Source organism: Gymnodraco acuticeps, unplaced genomic scaffold (genome assembly GCF_902827175.1).
Source record: "Gymnodraco acuticeps unplaced genomic scaffold, fGymAcu1.1, whole genome shotgun sequence".
Lineage (NCBI taxonomy): Eukaryota > Metazoa > Chordata > Actinopteri > Perciformes > Bathydraconidae > Gymnodraco > Gymnodraco acuticeps.
The window spans coordinates 41,747-67,101 of NW_022990788.1; the positions used below are offsets into that span (position 1 = coordinate 41,747).

Here is a 25,355-nt window from a genome sequence, read left to right on the forward strand (position 1 = left end):
ATTAAACAAGAACATTATAACAAATATAATGGATTATGTGAATAAGGATGAGATAAACACCAACAATCGAAAAAACTGAATTTATTTATAATAACATAACATACACTTTACTAATTCATAGACAGAACTAATTGTATTCGTTCAATGTAAATATAAGATAAACAGAGCAATAATGATAATGAGTACAACAATATGTTATGTTTACTCTTCAGTATAAGTACATATTATTACTGACAATCTATAGATGCTGCTGACAATGACAGAAGTTTTTCTGTCTCATATCTGACATACACAAATATTTCATACTCGCATAACTCCTATTTATCACAAATGTTCAATCTAACCAGGTCATGATCACAAATATTTGTGTTGTATGGACATACTTTACTGATACTTGTGCTCTATGTTCTCACGCCATAATAGCCACTTTCACTTGCGTTCTCTTTGAATTGAATTGAATTCCTTTATTGTCATTGTATAGGTACAACGACATTTAAAAAGCCTTCTTTGTCTTCTCGCCATCACTGGCCTCCTAAACAATTCAGATTCACAGATGCTGAATACGGACAAATCCACTTCTATTGTTTCATTCATTTGTAGCCAGAACAATTTGCCCTGTAATTCTAAAAGAGGTTATTTGTGTTGTGTTTGGATTGTAGAAGCCCTTGATTGGTGTCCCCAGTCTTTGTAGGAACAGTACTACTGTAGTGTTTCTGGTTTTGTAATCACATTGATGTAATCCATAGGAGGCTTAGTAATGACTAAATGGTGTAGTCTCCTTCAACTCGTGGTACCCCTGGTGGTTTGGCTCTGTGAAGAGACAGAGAGGGCAGTTAGGGCTAGGAAGTACCACACATCTATCTCTTTCTACATTAGAAATTAGATCTAAATACTCTTTTAGAAAAAAAGGCAGTTAAGTTCGGCTTCAAAAGGAAATAGCAAAAGCAATACAGTAACATACAACAATTATAAAAAAACACTAAACAATGTGGTTTTGAATTTACTTGATTTTGCCCTGACAGAAGATGTTTCTCAAACTCTCAGGTCCATATGAATAGGACCTGTTTCTGGTATTGAGTGTTGTTCAGTGGAAACTGCTTGTGCTACCTCATTAAGAGGACTTGCTTTTCATTTCACAGCCTGTATCTGGAGGTTACTTTATAATCTTCTGTACATCCCAAATGATGAAGACAAAAATAGCCACTAGCAGAATGCGTTTAAGCGTGTAGATAATTGTTACGGTACCGAGACTCATATTCTCCTCCACTAGAGGCCTCTTCTCGCTGCAGTTGACCACTCTTCCCTGCGCCGCTCCCAGAATAGTCATGATGTCGACTAGGTTGAGTTTCCCTTCCTCCTTGGCCTCCACCACCTCCTCTGCCAGCTCCATTGCAGCCTCTTCACGCTCTTCCATCTCCTCTTGGGTAAGCATTGCATTCAAGCCCTGCCCTGCAGTGGTGTTGCCCACCTGTGGGGGAGCCAGGGAGCACAGTGCCCTCACTTTACCATAGGACATCAGGTGAGCTACGTTGGCTCGCAAGAAGAGCAGCAGGACATTGAGGTCGTTCAGTGGGCAGCCCAGTCTCCGGCGGTTGAGGAGGTCAAGGGCCGGGAGGATCTCGTAGACAGATATAAAGGTGGTGTCCCAGACAAAGAGGCGAATCATGCTGAAGAGGACGATAGGAGCCAACAGGACATAAATGGCACCATTGGCCACGCTTATCACCTGGAAAACCAACTGGCCAATCATTTTACACTGAACCAGTTCAGGAACCCAGTTCTGATCTCGTAGCATTCCAGTGCGGACAAAGCAGCTGAACTCGTCCTGCAGGAAGGCGGAGAGGTGGAAGTAGGCCAGGTAGAGACAGGCAGCTGTCATGAAGGTCAGAAGGAGGAAGCCCCTCAAGAAAAGCATGCTAACAAGGAAATAGGAGTTTTGTTTGCACCGCAAGTACCTCTCCAGTAGAGGGTACTCAAAGTATCGCTTCTTCTTGGCCCTGCAATTGGACAAGGAAAAGAAACTCAGCAAGATATTCTCCTTCATGTTCATACAGACACACACACCCAGCTGGAAGCTTTCAACCCCACCCACAATCTTCTACTTTTAGTTACAAGGAGTTGCCCACCGCAACACCCACATCAGTCCCCTACAGCTACGAGCCTTACATAAGTGTATATCAATGATAGTTGCATATGGGGGAGGAAAACGTTTTTAAACCACAATTTCCCTGTTAATGAGGACATTCAAACTGACAGCACACGATCAATTCCGTAACCTTTGAGCAACATTTTACAATAACTGATTGGGTTGTTTGTTGCTGCAATCACATGAAATCAGAAAAAGAGCATTGAATATTCGTGCGAGAAGCCATCAGTTGGTGGTCCCTTACCTTTGCAGTTCGGCCTGAAATGTGAGCGGGTTCTTTGTGTTCTGACGCATATCAATGATGCTCTGGGCCATTCGAATGGAGCGGTTGTAAGAATTGTCCAGTTCGTCAATTATGAAAAGCAGGTCGGAGCCCAGTGTTGGCATGACGAGCTGGCGCCAGATCAGAGCCGGCAGGTACATCAATACCGCCATGGCCAATAGAGAGTAGGGAAACATCTGGAGGGGAAATGATTGATAAGAAGGACATACCGGAGAGGTAGATTGAGTGGCAGAAGAGTTGAAACAAGTCACATTGACCCAATTTCCCCCCTTGGATCAATAAAGTATTCCTGATTCTGATAATCAATCCCCAATATACCAGCATTACCAAAGAACAACCAAAGGTCCTGTTTAGAACTACTTCCCGTTTTGTATATGGGCCCTAAATGTTAACTGAAACTGATATGAAAAAATAGATTTATAAAAAACAAATCTTCTAAAAAAAGGTACCCTGACATTTTGAACTGAAGTTTTGCAAGTTACAGTAAAGAGAACATGTATTTCAGCAGTTCAACTTAGTCAACAACTTGGGTTGAGGTAACATGTGTAGCAAGCTGGATCAGAACCTCTCAACTTACTTTGTGTACCCAGAGTGAGCGCTCTTCAAAGTTCCCATCGCTGTCAAACTCATGATGCATCAGAGAGTCCCAGCAGTACGTGTCTACATAGCTGGCCTGTTTGATCGTGAAATTGCTGGGAGGGAAACAGCTGATCTGAGGCCCTGCAGAATAAACAAATGTTGATTTGTCACATCATCTGTTAATATGGGGAATTACTCACACACAAACCTGCACACACACACTCACACACATACACACTGAATGTTCTTTTCAGTGGTACAGAGTTTCACAGAAAAAATCATGTGTTCCCAAATGACAACCCTTCATTTAAAACTCAGGGCCACTCGATTCCAAGTTGGGCCTCCGCCTTATATTTAGTTCACCTTGATATAAACACATGTAGTCCAACCACTTACAGTAAATATATGCTCCTCACTAATCTGTCATTTTCAAACAGAGAGTTTGGGAGGGAACACACCACGCTGTGCCCCACCTAATTCAGAGTCTTACAACATGGAGCTTTTATTTATATACCACATCTGCCTGCAGTTCTGTAAGTAGAAACATAATGACACTCATTTACTATCAGGATGGGATTTCTCCTGCCAGACCCCCACTATAAAAAGTCTTAGATATTCACAGAAAAGTTACAGCTTATGTTTTAAAACTGAAACTGAACTCAAACTTAGCATGTGTTGTTTACGTTGGTAAGTGTCCAATTTAATTTAAATTTGTATTCATTTTGCATTATTCCTATCTCACATTCTGCAAGAGAAAGCCACAACTTTCTTCAAATCATACAGCATATTGCATGGAAATTGGTCAAAATGTTTTTAAGATATGCGCATGATTCATTTGATTTGAGTTTTCTAAAGTGTGTTATTTTATTTATTTATTTGTATTAATAATGAAACCCTGTTCTGAATGTTGAGGACAGATGGACGAATAGTGACCAGAGCAGAGGTTGGTTCTTCATCACTGTTTGTCCTGTACTGATGGAAGCTGCTTGCATACCCTTAAATGATGGTGATGCGTTCATAATACCAACTGACACCACTTTATGTTCTCATGGTGCTTTCTGTGGGAATCTGTTTTTCCAGTTTGTTTTTGGCCGCACTATATAAAGAAACAGCAGCAGATGCCTATTCTTCCTCTTAATTCCCAACCCCTGTGAGCCCTTTGGCAATGAGAAGGAAACTATGTTTCTGCCACTGCTCCTGTCTCCTACTCCCACTCTCCAATTTACATTGGCAGATTATCTCCACATTACTGCTTTGTAAGCATTCTTGGCTGAGAGTCCAGGTGCAGTAAGTAAACCCGACTCCAGACAGCAGCGCAATCAAGAACTGTTGTTAAACTGACAACCCAACGTATACTGTAGGCAGCCAAGATCCATCAGTGGAGCCCCTCAGCCCGCCACCACACAGTGTTCTACACCCCTTCCAGGTAATCAACATATCCTCTCATTTGACTCAAATAGGAGGGGGCTGCAACAGAAGAACTTTGCCTTGTAATCACATCGTGCCAGCGTTAGTGAACGCCGCTCTCAATCATCCCTCATGGCAATTAGCATCAGGAGCATCCGGCTGATTGCAGACCAGCTCTGGAGAGACAGCGTTTAGTTCAAAGTCAAGGCAGTCAACATCTTTAGAAATATACTTCTGCTTTAGACATGCCACGTCGTCTTTGTCAGCCGGGCTTACATCCTGACCACGGACAGACCAGTTGTTTATTATGTTAAAATCCACCAATTTCTCTCCTCAGGTCAACACTTCAGGCAGTAAAAGAAACAACAGAAGAGTCAATAAACTGAGGAATTCCAGTAGAGGGTACTCAAAGTATCATAATAATTCACAAGTTATTTCAGTAATTCTATGTTTTGACAGTTGTATCATAGTTGTAAATGTGGTATCTATTATGCCATCCCTTTCTTATTCCCAATTCATCACACAAAGAAGCTTGGTCAGGACTCCTTGGCATCACTTTTTAACGCCTTGTATACAGGAAAGAATATTACCTTGGTCAACATGTCAATTAGATCTTGCTGATTATTCTAAGGAGGTCTTGAAGTCAGAAGTTAATATCCTAATGTTGTGATAGGTGTTGATTAAGTGTTTTCTTCCAATTGTATGACAGGACCCTAATATTGTTAAGTAAAGTGCCATGTAATTACATAATTCATTCTTATTGCTCTGTTTATTTAGTTCCTTCATGTAAGAATTGAAATGGATGAGGCGATGTATCTGATTGCAGGACTAAAAACCCGGGGAAGATGTTTTTAAACTAAGCTCTGTAATAGTAACACATTTGGTTCACTTCTTCAGTACATGACAAACTACATTTCTGTCTAAACTCCTATGCTAATGTTGAACCTTTACATTTGTATGCTATTACTTCTTATCACAAGTTCAACAAAATGCAGTTTAGCAGGTCGTTTATAAAGAATTCAAGGAAAAACTGCACAACAGTGTAACTGAAACACAGAAAATATCATAGTTTCAAAAAGACAGAGCTGCTCACCCAGGGAGATCTCGCGAGTGAAGGCCATGCCCACCAACATGAGCGGCAGGCCCACAGACACAAACTTGATGACCTTGTCCAGAGGAAGCTCCAGCTCCAGGTGGCTGAGCCGGTCCAGCGCGGGGCCGCCCTGCAGCAGGGCGTCAGACAGCATGGCCTTGGCCGCGATCTGGGCGATGGACATTTTGAGCTCCTGCCCAGTGATAAGAAAAAAGTTGTTTTTTGTTGACACATTTAGGTAGCAGAGAAGATAAAGTGTGCTGTAAGAACAAATCAGACTCATGACCTCTGTCACATGCCACTGCTTGCCTTTCTCTATCTTATCTCTACCTTAGCACGGGTACCTATACAGCTAAAGGAATACAAAACCTGTAGTGGATTACTTTTCCAATTCTGGGAAAATTCCAGTAGAAATTAAATTCCATTATTAAATGTTCTCATTGCAAACATATGATGGAAATCTGAGCCAACTTACCTTACGTCTTCCAGCTTTCTTTGGTTAAACTATTAGAAAAATGCCTCCTCTAAGGGCCTGCACAGTGCTGGAAAGCTTCTTAAGTATTCAGGGAGGGTCTCTGTAAATGAGAGGCTGGATCTGGGCTGGACCGGGCCGAGCCCAGTCTGGCTGTAATTACAGAGAGGACATCTGGGAGCATGGAGGCGCCCAGATGGCACTGCAGCAGACCTCCAGTACTCTACACTGGGCCAGGCAGTTCAGCATGTGAAGCACGGTGACTGTGGCCCACTTCAAACAAGTGAACCATGGCCAGCGGCTTTTCCAGCCTCTGTCATTCTGAGACTATTTTTACTGCACTTCAGCCTCAGAGCGACTGCAGGCGGAGAGACTGTACAGCAGGGATAGTCATGTTTCTGTCCAACGCAGGGTTTGAGAGAAAAAAATAACTTTGTATTTGATTAAATCTGACTAAACTGTGGGGTTTCTGAATCTGAAAACATGCGGTATACAAATGAAACTAACAAACAAGCCTTCATTGCATGGCTTCTGTTTGATATGTTTCTGTGTTATATGTTGTGATGATAGGGAGGGCCACAGTCACAGCCACTTAGCTGAAGAGGGGAATAGTCATTTGAAGAATTTGTACGCAAAACATTAGTCATTCATTTGGAGTTCTGTTGCCATCCGATAAGAAAGTCAAACATCCATTTAACTTTTGGTCTGTTTTTGTTATCCAGTGAATATCTGGCTCTTGAGTTGCCTACTGCTCCACTGTGTATAATCACATGTGTATAACTTCTGAATGGACATGGAAGAAGTATACAGTGGGTTTCTCGTTAAATAAAAACTATTCAAAACATAGGCAAAGAAGTTAGAAAAAAGATTCTAAAATACTCTGTAAAGACGAGTGAGGTGATCATTATTTTGTTATGACACCAGTCTAATTGTACAAATGCCCTTTCACATGCTCATGAAACATTATTCAAATTGCAGCCTTAATGAGCTTCAAAAACGAAATGTAGGAATGAGAAGTATATGGATCCGAATCATCAGAATACGCACTGTGTGTCTTGTGAGTTGGTCTTCAGACAAATAGAGGTAAACAAGGTCAACTATGAAATGATTTCGAAGATAGATAGTTACAGTGACTTAAAATGTATATGTAATATATAACATTGTAATCCTTCTTGTAATCCCCATTTATTTTTTTAAAGTAACAGTAATCTGATTACATCTTTTTTTAATGTAACTGAAAGTGAATAATAAGTTTGTATCCTGATTACGTAACCCCATTATGTAATCTGTTACTCCCCAAGCCTGAGGGTGTATAACATATTTCAAATATTGAAGTCTACCCTCCATGCATTATTCAGTGTTGTATTCATTGAACCCTGAACCGTGCCTGCCTGAGGTGGACCACACTGCAGCACCAACCTGACTCTGTATAAATAACACATACTCCAGTCATTATGTATGACCGGTTCTGCTGCTAATGCTACCCCATGATAAATAACAGTTCCAACCCCAGCTGCAGTATGGAGACTTGTGTTCTTCCTGTTCTTACAGGCTCACAGGCTCTCCTCTGACCTGCTGTACACAAGTCCTGTGTGGAACAATTATAGAAGACATTTTGTAATGCCCATACTCTCAAACTACCTTTATTTTTGTATTAGATGACGTTATAAATATGGTGATTTCCTCCCACATTTGAGATCCTTTGAGTATGTCTTCCTCATGCTAATGTGAAGGATTAATAGCCCGTCACATGATAGCTATCTTCCAGTATATCATTTTGGAGCCCATCATAGCTACTGCAATTCAAATTCCTCCCACTGAAGGAGGAGAGAAGTAGCAGAGGAGAATAACTGATATTTTAATAAGTGTATCTGCAATGAAAGAATGACCTTTTTTTGGGTGGGAAGAAAAACAAAACAAGGATTAATTATACACAGCTTTGTAAAACAATACAATGTGGCCCGTGCACTGCACACCCACAGGAATGATTACATTTACTCTGAGGAGGCAGAATCCACATAGAGGAGTACAAACCCTGTGGTGGAGAGTTTTTTATAGTCGTTGGAGAGCGTTTGGGCGGGCATCTTCCAGTAAGTTAAATCACAGGCTGCAGCTTTAACCAGTGGGTGGGAGGCTGCACATTTGACAGGAAAATGAGGGAAGTTAAACCAATATTTAGACTAACTCTATAATCTGGAAACATGTTACAATGTATCAGGGAGTGAGAGGGTTGGGAAGTGTCACACACACACACACACACACACACACACACACACACACACACACACACACACACACACACGTATGCCTCACTCTACGGAAACAATGCCCTGTTTATTATCTAGTGTTTAACTATAGTGCTTAAATCTCTAAATATTCTCATGAATGAAACGGATGACTTCCTGTTGGGAGTCCCCAGGATGTCTTCAGGCTAAACACATGCAACACTTTCATTTCACAAAGTCAAAGTCAGTACCTTTACATGTTTTAATTATTCAAATTGATCTATTGAAACACAATAGATTATGACAACCAAGTGTACAAATGAAATATAAATATTCCCTATTGTCTGCCACTGATTGTGGAAGAGCCATTACAAAAATCAACTGAGAAAAGAATATTAATGAGCAACAAACTTCACAATGAACAATCAGAACATTCAATATAACATGGAGTTTCTTTTTCTAGACATCTTCACATTAGAAACGAGCAACTCGATGTGTGTTTTAGTACAAAACAGAGAACTCTTTCACAGTTTCTTCAAAATCCTTCACATCAAATTGAAAGAGACGTTTTCTACCGAGTTATTCTCCTTTCTTTCTCCTTTCTTTCAAAATTCTCTTCTTTGTCGCCTTGAAAAGTTTGTCAGTAAAAGACACTGGCCATTGGCGGTCTGTGTGATTCCGCTTCATGTTGAGGAGAGGGTGAGACACTTCGTCCTGACTGCAGTGCTGGCCATGCTCTTATTTTGTGACAGAATCACCCGAGGTCATACAAATACATAAGCTCATTTCTAAGACTGACTTGGTGGCTGAAGTCCAGTATGTGCATGGTCACCAAGTAACACAACCACCTTATTCAGAAAGAGTGTAGCACGTGTCCTGTTGTTCCTTCAGCTACTCTGATGCCATGCAAAGAAATACAAAATAAATATGCAAACATTCAACAGCAGAATGCAAACATAAAACATCTGATATACATACTATACTGTATGTGCAGTCAGCATACACTGGTTTATTCGTTTTTTTGCTCATGGGTGAAGAGAAACAATGTGAACAAATATGATTTTAATGATTTAAAAGTCATGCTCTAAAAGGTTTTCTGCAGCAATGAGTCAAGTGACGAAGTAACACACCGAGTGAGTGTAGCCGACCTGAGAACCGATGAGTCATGAGAAGGCGTGACGATGTTCCAGCAGTGGAAGCAAACACAAACAGCTTTACACCTTTTCTAATGTTCCTTTCTTTAAGAACCTCACTCTATTTTTAGAAAGCAAAAGACACGCTTACTGACTGAGAGTGAAACATTGAGAGTACTTTCAGTCGCATGAAGTGAAGAGTTACAAAGCTGCAGATCTTCTTGTAACTCTTTTAATGGTGCTGCAATTTTGGAGATATACCAATTAGTTGTTTTCACATGCAGTCAAAAAATCTCACTGTGCAAAGACTGTGCAACTACTCGAGATTTTTCCGTTGACAGTAACCCGAGTTCAGCCTCCGAAATGTCATGGCTGTGTTCTAAACAGTTACTGTAAAGTAGTTCATATCTCTCAATTTAAAACAGGCAGTTATCGTTTAAACCTTTTAGTTCCTGCGCCATTTCTGCCCATGACTAACAGGAGCTAAAATGTGCTTCTACACTGAAAAAATTGAAAGGTTAACTTCAATAAATGTGTTATTTCAACAGATTTGACATAACTGTATTAGGTTACTGTAAACTAACCTAATACAGTTGTGTGAAATCTGTTGAAATAACACATTTCATTAAGGTCAACGTTTCAGTTTTTTCAGTGTATTAGAACATACGATAATAAAACGGAACAACACACATTTGTCATTAAACTCATATTAGTCCTCTGTAGCTGTGATGGTCAGTGTGAATAGGCTCCATGGAGTCTCTGATGGAAACACACTCATGGTTCTCTCAGCCACTCAGCATCAGAGCCGTCCATGTTGGCTGTGATGAGTCTGAGAGGACGATGGATTAAAGTCTCTTCCTTTAGACCACTACTCTAAATCCTCTCTGTGCTCCATGCGCAGGTCTCTCTGTCCCCCTCCCCCGCTGGACATTTGCCTTCCCCTCTCATTCTCCTCTCCATCTCCATCCTCCTCCTCTTCTTCCTCTTCCATTCCTTCCTCCTCTTCCTCCTCCTCTTCCTCCTCCTCTTCCTCCTCCTCGGTGCCGTCCATGGAGTCGTCTGCTCCCAGCATGGCCTGCTGCATGGCAAGGGTGGCCGAGTCCGAGGACAGCGACTGGAGACTGTCCATAAGCGGGTCTGGGGGGGGGGGCAGGAAACAGAGGGGGGGTGAGGATATATAAAGTCACAACAGACTCTTCTATTTATCTGTGCAGGCTACTGTTCTAAATGTACTTCCATGCAGTCAAGGTAAGGGTAGCCAATGAACGTCATTTTAAAAGGACTATTTTAAATAATTAAATACCAGGGACCAAAATAATGGAGACACATTCAATTGTTGTGTAAGTTGATTTGGAGTTTTTTTTATATTCTTTGATGAATAACAGGCAATGACTAAAATCTTTAATTAAAAAAATGGGCTTGAAATTAAACTAAAAACTATTTATGTATGTGTTATGTTCACAAGATAGTGCTTCAAAACACACTCAGGTGTAGATTAGGAGTACTGTAGGAACAATACAGATGTTTTTCAGGAAATGTATACTTTTGCCTTCACATATTCTCACCTTGATAAACAAAGAGTCAACAGTGACATCTAGTGGGGATATTTAGAACACTCAGGCTACATTAAAAACATTGTATGTGTTTGTTCTGTTTTCTTTATTAGTAAATGTTAGTGTGCCGTACTGTCTGAGTTGTTCCCTGATCTGTGCGCCTGCAGAACTCCAGCCACGATGGAGTCGGGCCAGAAGCGTTGGGTGGGCCGGTGCTGGGACTTCATCTTTTTGGCTTTGGGGGCAGGGTCCGGGTTACTGGCATCCAGCATGGGCTGCAGGATCCGCCGGCGAGCATTAATGAACCTGGGGGAACCAGAACATGACATTTCAGATTCAAGATAGGTTCCCTTTAAACCTGTTAAGCCCTGAGCCTGTTTTTCAGGTCTCAGGCTCGAAAATGACATTCCCAGAACAAATGACCATATCTTCCCTTCTAAAAGGGTTACATTAATAATATTTTTTCTCAAAGTAATGATAAACCTGTGAGTTGGATGTAGAAAAGTCAGAATCAATATAGATGTTTTTTATTTTAAAGAAAATTCAGATTGAACATGGTAAAAAACTGTAAATTATAGTGTCTGTCCAAATAATATTGTGTACTTATAGTGAAAACTAACCTTGAATGATGGGATGGTAGACTAAAAGCTTTAGGAATCCAAAGTACAACATATAATAAGTACCCTGTATCAAGATTGATGCAAAACAAGTGATATTTGATCTTTTTAGACAGATTTAGCAAAGAAAACCTCTTCTGGGGCCATTTGGGTGGATTTTCCTTATCTCTGGCCCCCCTTCTTCGATGTTGACATGTGACATCTCTTTCTGACCGTTAGAGCCAATAGAATCGAAGGGGAATCTCCCCACACACACACATGGTAAAACATGGCTGTCTCTAGGTCTGACATCTCAAAACCGAAAAGCAGATTTATTGCTCATGGATTATCAGAAATCATTCAAAGGGACACAGACACATTGGATTAACCTATGGATTAACTTCAGAATCGTTTTTATCGTTTTAATGCCATTGAAGACCACTTTTGACCAGACTACCACACAGGTGAGCCATTTTTCCGTTTTTAGCTATAGCTCCATATGTTTTGATGTGTGTTCTTGTTATTATCTCCGAGAATTCGTGCAGTCATCTGTTAGCATTTTTCGCTCGTTGCTAATTCAGAGGCTCAGCGTTAGCATTGTGGGGTTTTTTTTGAAAAAAATAATTCAAATGATCAGTTAGATGAGTTTCTTTACGTTACATGGATATAAAACATTCATAGTTTATTAAATGGACATGCCCTCAGATACTGTTTTCTGCAAGATATTGCAGGAGGCCCCCGGAACCGGGGTCTCTCGGGCTTAACAGAAAACCATTGCATGATATTATCAACCATAAAACAGCTTAGTGGATAAAGTATTTTGAAATAAGATTAATTTGGGGAAGAGTAAAAAAAAAGAGTTTGTTTCTTAAACACAGAGGACCACAACAGGGTGAGCTTCAATAAAGGTCAATACAACAGTATTGACTATATCCTTAAATGTACAATGATCAGAAATCAAACATAAATAGTAGCAACAAACTCAACATATCCTTTCATCTTCTTCTATCTCCTTCTTCTTTCTCCATTATCCAATACTGCCTTTTCAAGTGGATTATTCAAAAGTATTCTCAAATGCAGCAGGGGGCTTCAGACCATCAGGATTCTGAACTAAACCTGATTCTGAAGGCCCACTTCAGGTGTACCTGATCCATGCAACCAGCAGGGGGCAGCACCGTGTCAGGATCTGAGGAGCTCTATGGTCAAGTTCAAGTAAAACCTCAACTTTTAAAATAATATAAAACAGTATTTTTCTGCGTACATTTGTATGCATTTGAGAACTTTATGGAAGACTATCATTCTTCTCATAGGAATACAGCATCTTACCAGTTGTTGACTTGCAGAAGGGTTAGATTTGTTTGTCCTGCGATCTGCCTTTTCTCATCTTCTGTTGGATATGGGTGCTGAAAGAAGGCAGAACCAGCACAGCAGTTTTAAAGTCATTTTCTTCAATGAATGTCATTCATGTGCCACATACTAATAAGTTGGTCTCCTCATGTAATACAAACACTGAAATGCTCTACCTCCTGACACTCAGTAAACGTCCTCCTTACTTACTCTCCATAAACATATAAACATCTCTCACATCATCCTCTCTGCTCCTATAGCTGCGACTTTTTAACCCTTAGAAAAGCCTACCTGCATGAACATTTCAGATAAGCACGCACACACACACACACACACACACACACACACACACATACACACACACACACACACACACACACACACACAACACACACACACACACACACACACACACAACACCACATCACTTCAGGGGACATTACATTGACTTACATGCATTTCCTGGAGACTTATCCTAACCTTAACCATAACCAACACATGCATAACCCTTAACATTACCCTAAACCTTACCAAGTCTTCACCCTAAAATTAATGATTCCCCTTATGGTGACCTCCAATTTGTCCCCATAAGGGAGGCGAGTCCCCACACGTGACTGTGTAAACAGATGTAGGTCCTCACAAGTATAGTAATGCTAGGCCACACACACACACACACACACACACACACACACACACACACACACACACACACACACACACACACACACACACACACACACACACACACACACACTCACTCACTATGTGCCTCACCATGAGATGCTGAAAGAGCCAGGAGCGCATGATGTTGGTGGCGTGTTTGGGCAGGACCCCCCTCTTATTCTTGGACTTCTTGTCTTCGCTATCCAGCAGGGACGCCAGGTCCATGTTTAACTTTATGATAAAAGGGCAGGAAGAGCAAAGATGAGAACAAAATAAAAGATAATGAAAGGAGAAGAAAGGGATAGATGGTAGGGCTTAGTTATTGTTGCCATGGCAACAAAGGGAGACTACCAATTACCTCTCTTTTTTTCAGTGGTAAGGGCAGAAACACCTCCTCAAGTGTCACCATGGAAACTGAATTTGAATAATGATACTTAAAATATAAAAAAGCAGCACCCTTGACTATGTGGAAATACAAGAGGGTCAGTCAGTCGTCTATTCACTGCTTCAGCTCTCTGTCAAAGTTTGATTTCACACTTTGCTGCTGAATTATAAAGGTTCTGGTACAAAGTGGCACTGTGTTTAGTTGGGTTTTTCATTTGTGTTGACCTAAACCTGTCTTTGTGTTCAGGGAGGAATCACTATTAGAGGTTATTGGTTGGAGTGCGGGCTGAAGGACGAGATGCTCTCAGAGTATTGACATGTCTCACAGCCTGCGGTGGTCTCATGGATGTGTGTGTGTATCTGGCTGAGCCTTAGGAGGACTGACCACACCACCCACTGTTCTTGAGAGGACATCTCAGATTATGATGGCCATCAAGAGTTCTGTGGTGGTGGTCAAGGTTAAGTTAGCCCCCTTCCATGCTGCACCTTTTTTATTAAGGGCGTAGAGGACAGGACTAGAAAAAAAGTCAAGAGGAGGCTATAATCAGTATAGAAGTGGTGTACATCATCTGAAAATGTGGAACCGGAAAAACGTTTTTCAGGTCCAAAATCCGTAGTAAACATTGTTTTTTGGTTAGACGGCTAATCCACATTTAAACGTTTTGAGCATTTTAGCTCTAAAGACAGACACACACTAACATATATTTCTCGGATTTCTGTAGGATCTGCATTGTACGAAGTTTGCACTTCACTTCCTTTTGTTGTAAACTGTTTAAAAAATCCTTTCGTGTCAATAAAGCTATGTCATACATCTCCTGGCCTGGAAGTCCACAGTGTGTAGTCTGTGGCTGTTAAGTTTCTCAGCCTGTGATGGACAGCTCATTTCAAACACGTTGCAGAAAATGGTCTCACAACAATGAAATATGGGGACTGACATCATCACACAAGAATATAATTGGGCTAACTGAATCCACAGTTCTCAGCTATCCCGGCAATACCCCTTTAAGGAATTACATATTAAATATTAAAGGATCCTGGTATGCAGAAATATTCAAATACATAATATAATAACAGGTGAAAATAATACTTCTACTGCATGCTAAAACTGCATGGAGGTATCATTGTCTGTAAGGGACTTGTAGGTATAACTGCTTTCATTCAGACCTCTTCAGGTGGAAGATTTGAGAGATCTTTGTGAATATGGCCATCCTAGTTTTTCCCTAAGCAAAATGTAACTTTCGAGCTTTGTTACGGCCCCTACACACGGCGGCGTGCGTTGAAGCTTCAACGCTTCTGCCCATTCACTTTGAATGGGGTGACGTCACCCTTTGCCGAACTGCATTGTGGGTACGCCAGTATATGCCAGTACAAGCTCTAGCCAATCAAACCACGTGCTTGTGTGTCCGGGCGGGAGACTCATATGATTGGTTGTTGGTCAAGCTTCAGACACGCCCGCCGGCAAGCTTCAACGCACGCGGCCGTGTGGACGGGCCGGAACACGGCGGCGTGCGTTGAAGCTTCTGCCCATTCACTTTGAATGGGGTGACGTAACGTTTTGCCGAACTGCATTGTGGTTCCACCGCTTCGCTTTGCTCGCGTTGCTCGCTTCAAAGGTTGAGCAATGTTCTACTTTTGAAGCTTCGACGGAAGTGTCAGCCAATCCAATCATATCCCAGTACAAGCTCTAGCCAATCAAACCGCATGCTTGTGTGTGTGCTCTGAGGCAGATAATATGAAACACAATGAACCCTCAATAGCCATTACCAAATCCCCTCTGACACTACATGCTACACGTCATACTCTGAATAAAACTACTTAAAGAAGTATACACATACAGAGACTGACATTGCACACTTTCATTGCCTGCATATTTTAAATATATAAATATAAAATTAGAGAAATCATTTTAATGTGGCATTATAATTGCACCAAGCAGTGTGTTTGAATGAAGTACCCATATGTGAATGCTAACACACTTTAGAGTATAGTAGGGCATATTGTATGAACATTTCATAAGCATGTAGGAGAAAATGCATCAATAAATAAAAAATGAAGGTCTGCTAAAGAATATGTAATTGATTAATTTGATGTGGAGCGTGGTAGTTGAAAGACTTACAAGGATCTCGTAGATAAATCACAGACGATCCTATATATTCACTCCACCATACAGACACACCCCTCACCCAAACATACATACACACACATACTATCACCCCCCCCCACAAGAGTCATTACAGCTGCAGCTGGGTGTCACATGGGCTCCTCCTCTCACCCCCCTCAGCCCGGGGGTGGGCGTGTGTTGCGGGGGAAAGCCAGGTTGAATTAATTGGCGGCACGGAGCTGGAGAGTGTGATTACTCGGGGCTTATGGGTAAAGTAGCAACGGGGCTGTGTTTAATTCCTGACCCACATGTAGCACTCTGCTTCAGATATTCACAGAGGCCTCCTCTGACTGACTTACTCAAGTACTGTGCTCAGTGGCGACTGGTCATTAGGGGCAGGCCCCACCTAGTGTCAGCAGAAAGTATTAAAAATAATGATTACAAAAAAATGCAAACAAATAAATTAAAATATAAAATATATTTTAAGATCATGTTTAATCATCTGATTCGTCTGTACATTGCTGTTTTAGTCTGTGTTCTTCTAATTAGTGTCTACAGTGTGCCTATTGAGCTGTTTAGAGCCATGTGGGACAAAACCCGATCATGCCCCCCCCCCCCGCCTCTCACTGTCTAAGTGAACGGTGACTGTAAAAACTACACTGCGCATGCTCAGAGTATTTTTCAATGTAATGTGTGTGGCAAAATGGGGCACTGAGCTGCCATCCCCACCATACGTCAACTCACATAATTCAGAGCTGATTGGCTGTAAGTACGTGTGCCGCAAAAAGTGTGGTGTGTGAAGAGGAGACGAGAGACGCGTCCTAAAACCCGGAAGTAAGCTGCTCATGGGTTCCCTCCACAAAAAAGCAATGAGATTCCTCCATAGGATTTTAGAAAATAGCTCGAAATAAGATCTGTGGGAAACAAACCTGTTAGATAAATGCACGTTTTGTTCAGCCGGATAATATCCACATGTCTACCCTACTTTTATCATTTCCGAATAATAAATCTATCGATTAGATTTATGATAGATATTGAAACTACAAGAAGATAAGGATGACTTTTACAAAAAAGAGATTTTTGTCCAGAAGGATAGGCAAATGGACTTCATCTTCAAGTCAAGGTAAGACCGCCATTTTATTGAAAATGGGATCTTACTTAGAGAGAACAATTCAATATTTAAATGATAAAATTAAGTATCCTTTTGTTGAACTGTCTGTTTAAAATTAATCGAAGCATCAGACAAAAAAAGCTTTTGAAAATAATATTATATTTTGATTTAGGTCAAAATATAATATTTGTAAACCTGAAGAGTCAGAGCCAGTGCCTCACCAGCCATGAACCTCACTGCACGTCACTGCAGAAGCTTATAGACATCTACGTTTGTTGTGCCCCACCACTTCTGTACATATAAAAACGCCACTGACTGTGCTTAAGTACAATTTTGAGAGACTTGTACTCTACTTGAGTATTTTAATGTTTTGCTACTTTGTACTTCTACTCCACTACAGTTCAGAGGTAAATGGTGTCCTTTTACTCTACAAAATACATATGTGGATGAATGATGTGAAATCTAATCAAGTGTTAAATCAGACTTTAGTTCCACCTGGAGTAAATCCACAAGCTACCCTGCAGTATACAAAGTCATTCAAACTAGCTGCACCTTTACCAGCTTTGAGAACACTTTCATGATCAATCATTATAAAACATATCATATATATTATTCTGAAATGGACCAATCTGCACAACGACTACTTTTACTGTCGCTACTTTCACTATATTTTGATGAGAATACTTTTCTACTTTTACTACAGTTTAATTGCAGGACTTTTACTGTAACAGAGTATTCCTACACTCTGGTACTTCTACCTTTACCCCCGCTCCCTGCTTATATTCAGTTGAGACTGTGAAGGCCACGCAAAGACTGACATCCCCAGTGATACATCAAATCCACCAAATGTCTTCCGAGTCATGCACAATATTTAAATGTCTAGAAATAATGGAACCAAAATCGTCTGAATTAATCTATTCTGAATTCTAATTGCCCACCCACCTGGATTTTAGGTTAATGGTTCAAAAACAGTAAGTAGTAAGTACATTTTCTGCCAGTGTAACAAAGACTCCCTGTCTGAAGAGCATGACATGCAAAAGGAAAATAAGTTCTAACTGTTCATTGTCTTCGGCAGGTTTTTATAATGTGGTCTTGTCACTATATTATTTCGAATATTTCCAAAACAAATACAAATGTTAACTTTAGAGACTCAAAGCATGTTAACATTCAAGTTAATCCGATCATTTTACACTCACAATGGACACTTCCTTCAGTGAGACTGCAGTAAGTTACTGTCTGTAGTCCACAAAAGTTAAAGAATGCTGCCCCAAATGATTTCAGAACGTTTTTATCAATGATACTAGTTTCAAGTATTAAATTCATTTCCTGTGTTGCTGCCAACTACCTTCTTTTTAATTAGACATGTAATACTTTGTTTTTGTGTTCCCATAGAATGTTGTGTCTGCACTCCACCTGCCCGCCTGTTGTTTCCTCCAGTCTGTCGCCTCGGTCCTGTGTTGTGACTACCTTCAGATGAGTCAGCAGTAACTACCCAGAACAGATACCTCCGTTTCGGAGCCAAACAAAGACCTGATAACTCTGAGCAGAACTAACTGACGTCTGCTCCTGATGCTTAACAGAGCAGGATCTGTGACGGTGGATTCAATGATAAATAAGTCATAAAGGTTTGAAAGTCTCCACTCTCCTCTCCTATTCATATTTTAACAAAAAAATTACACTCAAATAATTTGAAACAGCATGGAAATCGTAAAACTTTTAAATGTATCGTGTTTACATTCTATATTCAGCTGTGGTGATATGTTAGGATTGGAGCTTGTGCTGGACTTCGAATCAGGGGCTGGCAAGTTCGAGTCCCACTGCAGTCAGCATGTCGTTGTGTCCCTGGAACACTTCACCCCAAATTGCTCCTGTGGGGATTGTCCACAGAACTGAATGTATGTAAGTCGCTTTGGATAAAAGCGTCTAACAAGTGACATGTAATGTAATGTCTAAATGGGTACAGATGAACAAGTGAATAACATTGAGGGATTAAAACTGAGTGAAAGATTTAAAAAAAATGCACTGTAAAAATATATTCAAGCTTACTAGTGGTTCTGTAATTTAGCAGTTAGCTTTACAAGTTTAACAACTTCAGGTGAACCACTGTGGGTCCTTGTTAATTAAAACTGTGACTCTCTTCTTTACTTTTATAATTCAGCTGAATGTGTAATGGGTTAGTAGTAGCGGTCATCTCAACAACAAACACTCAAAGGCAGAAGAAGAGTGTTCCAGATATCCTCAAATAACTGCAGACGCATTTTGAGCTGGAAAAAGGGAAACATTCAAATGTTCTGTCTGAACAATCCAATGCCAGGCTTTCATGTTGTTGGTATTATCTGTGGTATTATATTATATTATTTCCTGTTTGTTAAAATTCCAGAAAATGTTTCTCTCATTACTCTGACTTGTTGTGTACACTGAAAAAAGTATTATGTAAAAACATTTCACATAACCGTTTTAGGTTAGTTTAAAGCAATAATAAGTTGAACCGAATATTTTTTTATTCAAACTTAAATTATTGCTTTGACTAACCTAATACAGTTATGTGAAATCTTTTGACATACATTTAATATTAAATTCAACATCTCAGTTTTTTCAGTGTATTAACCTTGTGTTCTTTAAAACCAAAAAAGGATATATAATAATCTACAGTATATGCATTAAGTCAAGCCCTACAGGAACATCATGGGAATAAACTATTTCCATTTTGTCTGTCAGCGGGGGGGGCTGTGTTTAGACAGACACCATGAATAGGTGCTTCGGGGGGGTGGGGGGGGGGTCTTTGTGAGGTGTAAAGAGGCCTTAATGATAATGAGGCGTTGGTGTTGATATCACAAGGCGTGTGACGGTCTACCTGTGAGTTCTGGATCTGGATGGTTCCCGGCGGCAGCGCCTGCGTTAACACTTGCCCTTGCGATGTCACCATGGCAACCGGCTGGTACAGGGTCCCACCTGAGGGGATAATTTGCCGTCATGAGTATCAAGTGGCTCCAGCAGCTACTTCTCTGCCACCAGAGCCTTATTAACTTCTTGTCTGCCTCGCAAACAAGAACACGGCGAACAGAAGAAGAAATGATTAGATTCAAGGTGCAGTAATGTCCTTAAACTGAGAAAAAAGCAGACGGGAGAGTGCTTTGGCTTCTGGCTTAATTAGTCTTGATCAGACACTCTTATCACAGTCTGTCTGAGCTCTCAGTGTGTAGTGATCAAAGCACATATTGATTTATTTTTGGGTTAAAAGGGATTTCCAGAGGGCAGGATTAACATTTCCCTGTACCGGCTCGACATTAGCCAAGCACCCTTTGAAGGATGTAATCACTGTTTCTGATACACGAACACACATATCTGTCACTAGGTCATACATTCTGTTTGAACAAAGTAGCATTTAAATATTGTGATTAATTGATAAATGGTGTGTTTTGTTTAAGCTTGTGATGCATGAAATTGTTGTCACTTGATTTCCTATATATATACACTATTTCCATGTACTGATAATATAGGAAATATGTGAAATTAGGTGTGTATAACCATGACAACATGAAGAAACTAAACTTTCCACTGGATGAAATTAAAATGCTTGGCTGAATCCAAGTCCTATGGATTAAACTACTTAGAGTCCATCAGAGGAGTTCAACAATGTGACATTAACTGTTACTACCAAAACCCAAAATGAACATTATACAGTATGTGTGTGTCATGGTGTTTGTGTGTTATCACATGCTTACCCGATACCACTTGGGAGTTGATGGTAGTCATGGTAACATTGCCTTGTTGCAGACCCCCGGCAGACACCAGTATCCCTGAAGGGTTAACAGAGCTGGAGACAGAGGTCATGGATGGAGAGGAGGTCTGAATTAGTTCCTGGGGGATCACAGAGAGACACTAGTGAGCCAATGTAAAGATAGCTCTACTGAAAAATGTCCAAAAGCTAAATCTACCTGGTGATAAAGGACAAGCTGTATATTTGTGAGTGTTCTTCAGAGATAGATGCCCTGAAGGAAGTGTGAGCAGAGTGTGTGACTGACCTGCTGCATGTTGAGGCTGGTGTGTGACGGAGAGTAGGGGCCTCCCAGGTCGTTGCGCAGGAGGTTGTCGCTGTGCATCTTGGTCTTGAGGCAGGTGATGTAACGGTTGCAGAAATCTTTACAGAGTTCATTGACCTTCTCTAACTCTAATAGGTGGATTCGCAACACCTGGATGGCCTTCACCATCTGAAGGAAACACAGGGAAAGAAGAAACACCTTCACAACACGCTAAAACACGGTATCACTTTCAAAACACCTTTTATTTACCTAATAATGCATGGAAATCCATTTTCAGCAAATGTTTTAGTGTGGACCAAGGTTATGGACCAACCGACCAACAAACAATAATACATTTTGAAATTAGCATGGTGAATATATGCAATCAAAAAAACACATTAATAGTGTATACTTCAACCAATAATTTAACAATTCTCAGATAATTTCCATGTCCAAATTAACAAAGCGACCAATGAATTTGCAACCTAAATGTGGCTTCTAATTTGATCTAGATTTAAAAAAACAAACAAAAGCAAAGATATCCATAGAGCTAGTATACGTCAAGATCCTGGGTCTGACAGATCCTCCAGTTTGAGATGTTTTTGTTGGAAACTGTTAGTACAGTACAGACACTGAATCTCCTTTCAGAGCCCCAGAATGTGTTACTGAAAACATCATGCTAACGATACAGATGTAGAGGTTTCATCATTGAATGGATTCAAGTTTGTTCTCATACAGCTGCATAGATGATCCTTCAAACCAGCTCTGCATTCACTCTAACACACATTTGACTAAACTGAGTCAAATGAACAGTGTCACACAGTGGCGTCGCCTGGCCTGGGCAAGCCCCGAATGTTTTTTCTGTAGCCCCGGACAATTCTCCCTCAATAATATAATACATTGACCGTGCTTTACGTGAACTTCATCATGACCTATGATCATGACACAAGAGAGGACCGCAGGACTGTAATTTCCCGTGTTCAGCGAATGCAACAGAGGCATGACACCAGACCAATCAGAGAGTTGCATGGAAATAAAAGTGTGCTTGTGTCATTCAAGCTCGGCTCTGTGTGTGTGGCAATAGCGCATTTAGTGTGATCGAGAGAGAGATCGAGGGAGAGAGATGGAGCGGTGCCAGCAGGGACTGTGTTGTTAGCATCTGGTTAGCTAGCTGCACTAACGGACATAAGGAGCTGTTTGTTCCACAACAAGCTGGAGGAGAGCTCTCCTCTCAGACTGAGAGACTCAGGTGAGCTAAAGGACTCTTGAGTGTTTAGATAGTTAACTTTAGTCTTGCATTCACACCTAATAGTCCGCTTCGCTGGTGTGCACCAGACCACAGTTTGTTACATTGTTTCATTTCTCAGAATGTTCGGTTTGCGTTCACACGGGCAAAACTCAAACGGACTATACACTGTAAACACAAGTCATGTGCACGGAAATGCTGTTCAACCATTGGTCAGACATTAAGGGGGTAAAAACGCAAATCCCGGAAATTTCTACCGGAGCCTCCGCCATGGAGCATCGGCACTTTCGGCAGGTTATTCTCATGCTGCTGTTCATCTGGAGATCAACAGACACTAGCGGCCCGCGCATATGATTATATAAATCAGACAACGTCCGTTAAAAAACATTATAACTACATATAATGAGAGACGTTCTGCAGTAAGGAGGGGCGTTTCACCGACGACAGGTGTTCTTACTGACACATGCATTTCCAAACATTTGGACTACCTATGTTGTAAATGTATTATCTTTTCAATTTACACACGGCATCTATTGCACGTCTGTCCGTCCTGGGAGAGGGATCCCTCCTCTGTTGCTCTCCCTGAGGTTTCTCCCATGTTCAGGGGCGGATCTACCGGGGTGGCATGGGGTGGCAACTGCCACCCTAAACAATAGCCTTGCCACCCCAGCTGCCACCCCAGTTGGCATCTTTGTTTTGAAAGAAAAGTTGTTGCTCATCGGACATTTATGAGAGAAAGTCTCTAATGTCCGAGTGCAAGTGAATGCAGCACAATATGCACGTCATGTAACCCCTCCCCCGGTCCTGGCGCGAGAGTGGAAATATGATTGGTGGCGAATTCATTTGAACGGGACGGCGCAAAAAGAGAAGCCTTTCGGACCCAAGCACTGAAGGAATGAGGTATTTGCGGTCTACAATGACAGAGAAGAGAATGTCAAGTTTGGCTGTACTCAGCATTGAATCAAAACGCACTACAGCTGTTGATCTTAATACATTTGTGAGGCGTTTTGCTGAACAAGATAGTAATCGCCACATTCAGCTGTAATAGACATGCCAACTTGATGCTCTGCTCACGGATGACACGATGAGAATAACAAACTGTTAAGATGATGACCTTGTATGCGTGTATATATTTTTTTCTTTGAGGGGGTCTGCCCCCAAAAAACAGTTTTAAGTCCTGAGAAAGTAAAATAAGACGGTGTGTAAAACTACACTGCCCAGCCAACAGAAAGTAACCACTTTGATTTAACTAGGCCAGTAGGTAAGGACCTTCCACTGGATAATCACTGCAGCGATGTTTTAGCTGAATACACGTTTTTTAACCCTAACTGATGCAGTTAGTCACTTCTTTAATGTTTGTTCTTTCTGATGTAAAGTCAAGGTTGTAACTGTATATCAATAATGATATAATTACTTGTTTTTCAAATTTGAAGGAGGGTGAGCAAGCATCTTGATGAACATTCATCATTAACTCCTCCAAAAAATAAATATAGTTTATTCAATAATAAATGAATATGTGAATCATAACAGTTCTTCACTATATCTGTAAAGCGTCTTTGAGCACCTGTAAAAACGCTAACAAATTAAATCTATTATTATTATTATTTATTATTTATTTATACAGCTGATAGGAATAATATGATTGTTAATAGTATCATATTCATTCAGACAAACATCGATGAGACAGTTAATTAATGTACTTATTGCAGCAGTCTGCATAGATTTGGTTCCCCTGCTGGTCTAAGAGTGAGACAAACTCATTCAGTTATTGTTCAGTTAAAATTCATTAAATTACGTCTGCCACCTTATATGTAAGGCTTTACTGATGTGCCACAATAATATCCCCTATGTGATTGAGTTAAAATTTTAATATTGTGGCTTTCCAAGTTAACATTGATTGTAGGGGTGTAACGGTTCACAAACATTTCGGTTCGGTACGTACCTCGTTTTTAGGTCACGGTTCGGTTCGGTACGTTTTCGGTACAGCAGTAAAAATTATCACAAAACATTAAAAACATTTTTTTTATTATTATTAAACTGTGACTAATGTATTCAAATAAATACAAAATATAGTAAAATAAACATTAAGGTGCTGCATTTCGATGAACTGAAATAATCTGTATTTGAACTGTACTAGTACCTAAGCAGCCAGCTTGACATTAGGACTTGCTTTTCATTGTATTCTCATGTTGTTTAAAGAAAGATTAACTTGTCCACATTGCTTGCTGAAATGGCAGATCTGCTGGCACTAACAATGTCTCCTGCTGTGGAGAACACCCTCTCTAGGGACAGAGGTAGCAGACACAGCCAGGTAGCACTTTGCTAACATGGCAACATAAGGATATTTGGCGTTTGTAATAGCTTTGGCTCGGTCTGAACTTTCTGCGAGTGGTGGAGGCTTACATGCTAGTGGGAGTTGGGTTTGCACTTCAGTCTTTTTTCTTTTGGTACCGGTGATATTCACATTCGGGTGATGCCTTTTCAAATGAGTGTGATGTATTGCCAGCCGCGTAACCAATGTTAGTTGAACAATGCCGACAAACAGCTTTGGTTCGGTCCACCTGTCTTTGTACGTCATCCTTGTGTAACTGCGAAACCAAAATGTTCCCAAACCGGAGACTTCAATGATGCTGTAGGATTTTCAGCTCAACTTTATCTGCGTTCGCCATTTCGACAGTTCCTCAAATTACTGACTACATTTGAACACACGTGTACCGAACCGAAGGGCCCGTACCGAATAATTTCAGTACTGGTACGTGTACCGTTACACCCCTAATTGATTGATATGATTGCGATTCAAATCAGCATATACTTCTGTCAGGGGATGCCACCCCTCAAAATCTCCTGCCACCCTCTTGCCACCCCATGAATATTTGTCTAGATCCGCCCCTGCCCATGTTCCCCTTTAAACTGTGGGTTTTCTCTCTGGAAGTGTTTCCTTGTACGATGTGAGGGTCTAAGGACAGAGGGTATCGTATTGTCATACTGATATTC

General features: G+C 40.8%; 2 protein-coding genes across 6 annotated transcripts in view; both read right to left on the reverse strand.

Annotated features, from left to right (window-relative positions):
• Positions 1-255: 255 nt before the first annotated feature.
• Positions 256-6,006, reverse strand: panx3 (pannexin 3). Of its 2 annotated transcripts, XM_034232736.1 has the most exons (6): positions 5,984-6,006; positions 5,509-5,701; positions 3,007-3,149; positions 2,391-2,605; positions 1,246-1,997; positions 256-810 (listed from the first exon to the last, which is right to left on the reverse strand). In XM_034232736.1, exons 2-6 carry the CDS (start codon positions 5,690-5,692, stop codon positions 752-754), a joined length of 1,353 nt encoding a protein of 450 aa, XP_034088627.1. In that variant the 5' UTR covers positions 5,693-5,701; positions 5,984-6,006; the 3' UTR covers positions 256-751. The 2 variants fall into 2 exon arrangements, with proteins under 2 accessions (XP_034088627.1, XP_034088626.1); XM_034232735.1 differs by lacking the exon at positions 256-810 and having other exon boundaries at positions 1,154-1,997.
• A 2,447-nt stretch (positions 6,007-8,453) lies between these two features.
• Positions 8,454-25,355, reverse strand: part of pknox2 (pbx/knotted 1 homeobox 2) — a 128,661-nt gene continuing 111,759 nt past the window's right edge. For all 4 annotated transcript variants that reach the window (XM_034232728.1, XM_034232730.1, XM_034232729.1 and 1 more), the window contains exons 5-11: positions 21,119-21,304; positions 20,819-20,954; positions 19,948-20,045; positions 13,609-13,728; positions 12,814-12,890; positions 11,025-11,197; positions 8,454-10,475 (exon numbers count right to left, since the gene is read on the reverse strand). In XM_034232728.1, coding sequence (XP_034088619.1) covers positions 10,207-10,475; positions 11,025-11,197; positions 12,814-12,890; positions 13,609-13,728; positions 19,948-20,045; positions 20,819-20,954; positions 21,119-21,304 — 1,059 coding nt within the window. In that variant the 3' untranslated portion in view covers positions 8,454-10,206. The remainder of the gene's footprint in view (positions 10,476-11,024; positions 11,198-12,813; positions 12,891-13,608; positions 13,729-19,947; positions 20,046-20,818; positions 20,955-21,118; positions 21,305-25,355) is intronic.

What these genes read in the sequence shown, in the direction of transcription:
- panx3 (XM_034232735.1), bottom strand. Translation starts at nt 5,692, where the DNA reads ATGTCCATCGCCCAGATCGCGGCCAAGGCCATGCTGTCTGACGCCCTG. An exon ending in CACTCGCGAGATCTCCCTGG is followed by an intron (nt 3,150 to 5,508) that starts GTGAGCAGCTCT and finishes TTTATTCTGCAG; the next exon opens with GGCCTCAGATCAGCTGTTTC. An exon ending in GCTCACTCTGGGTACACAAA is followed by an intron (nt 2,606 to 3,006) that starts GTAAGTTGAGAG and finishes TTTCCCCTCCAG; the next exon opens with ATGTTTCCCTACTCTCTATT.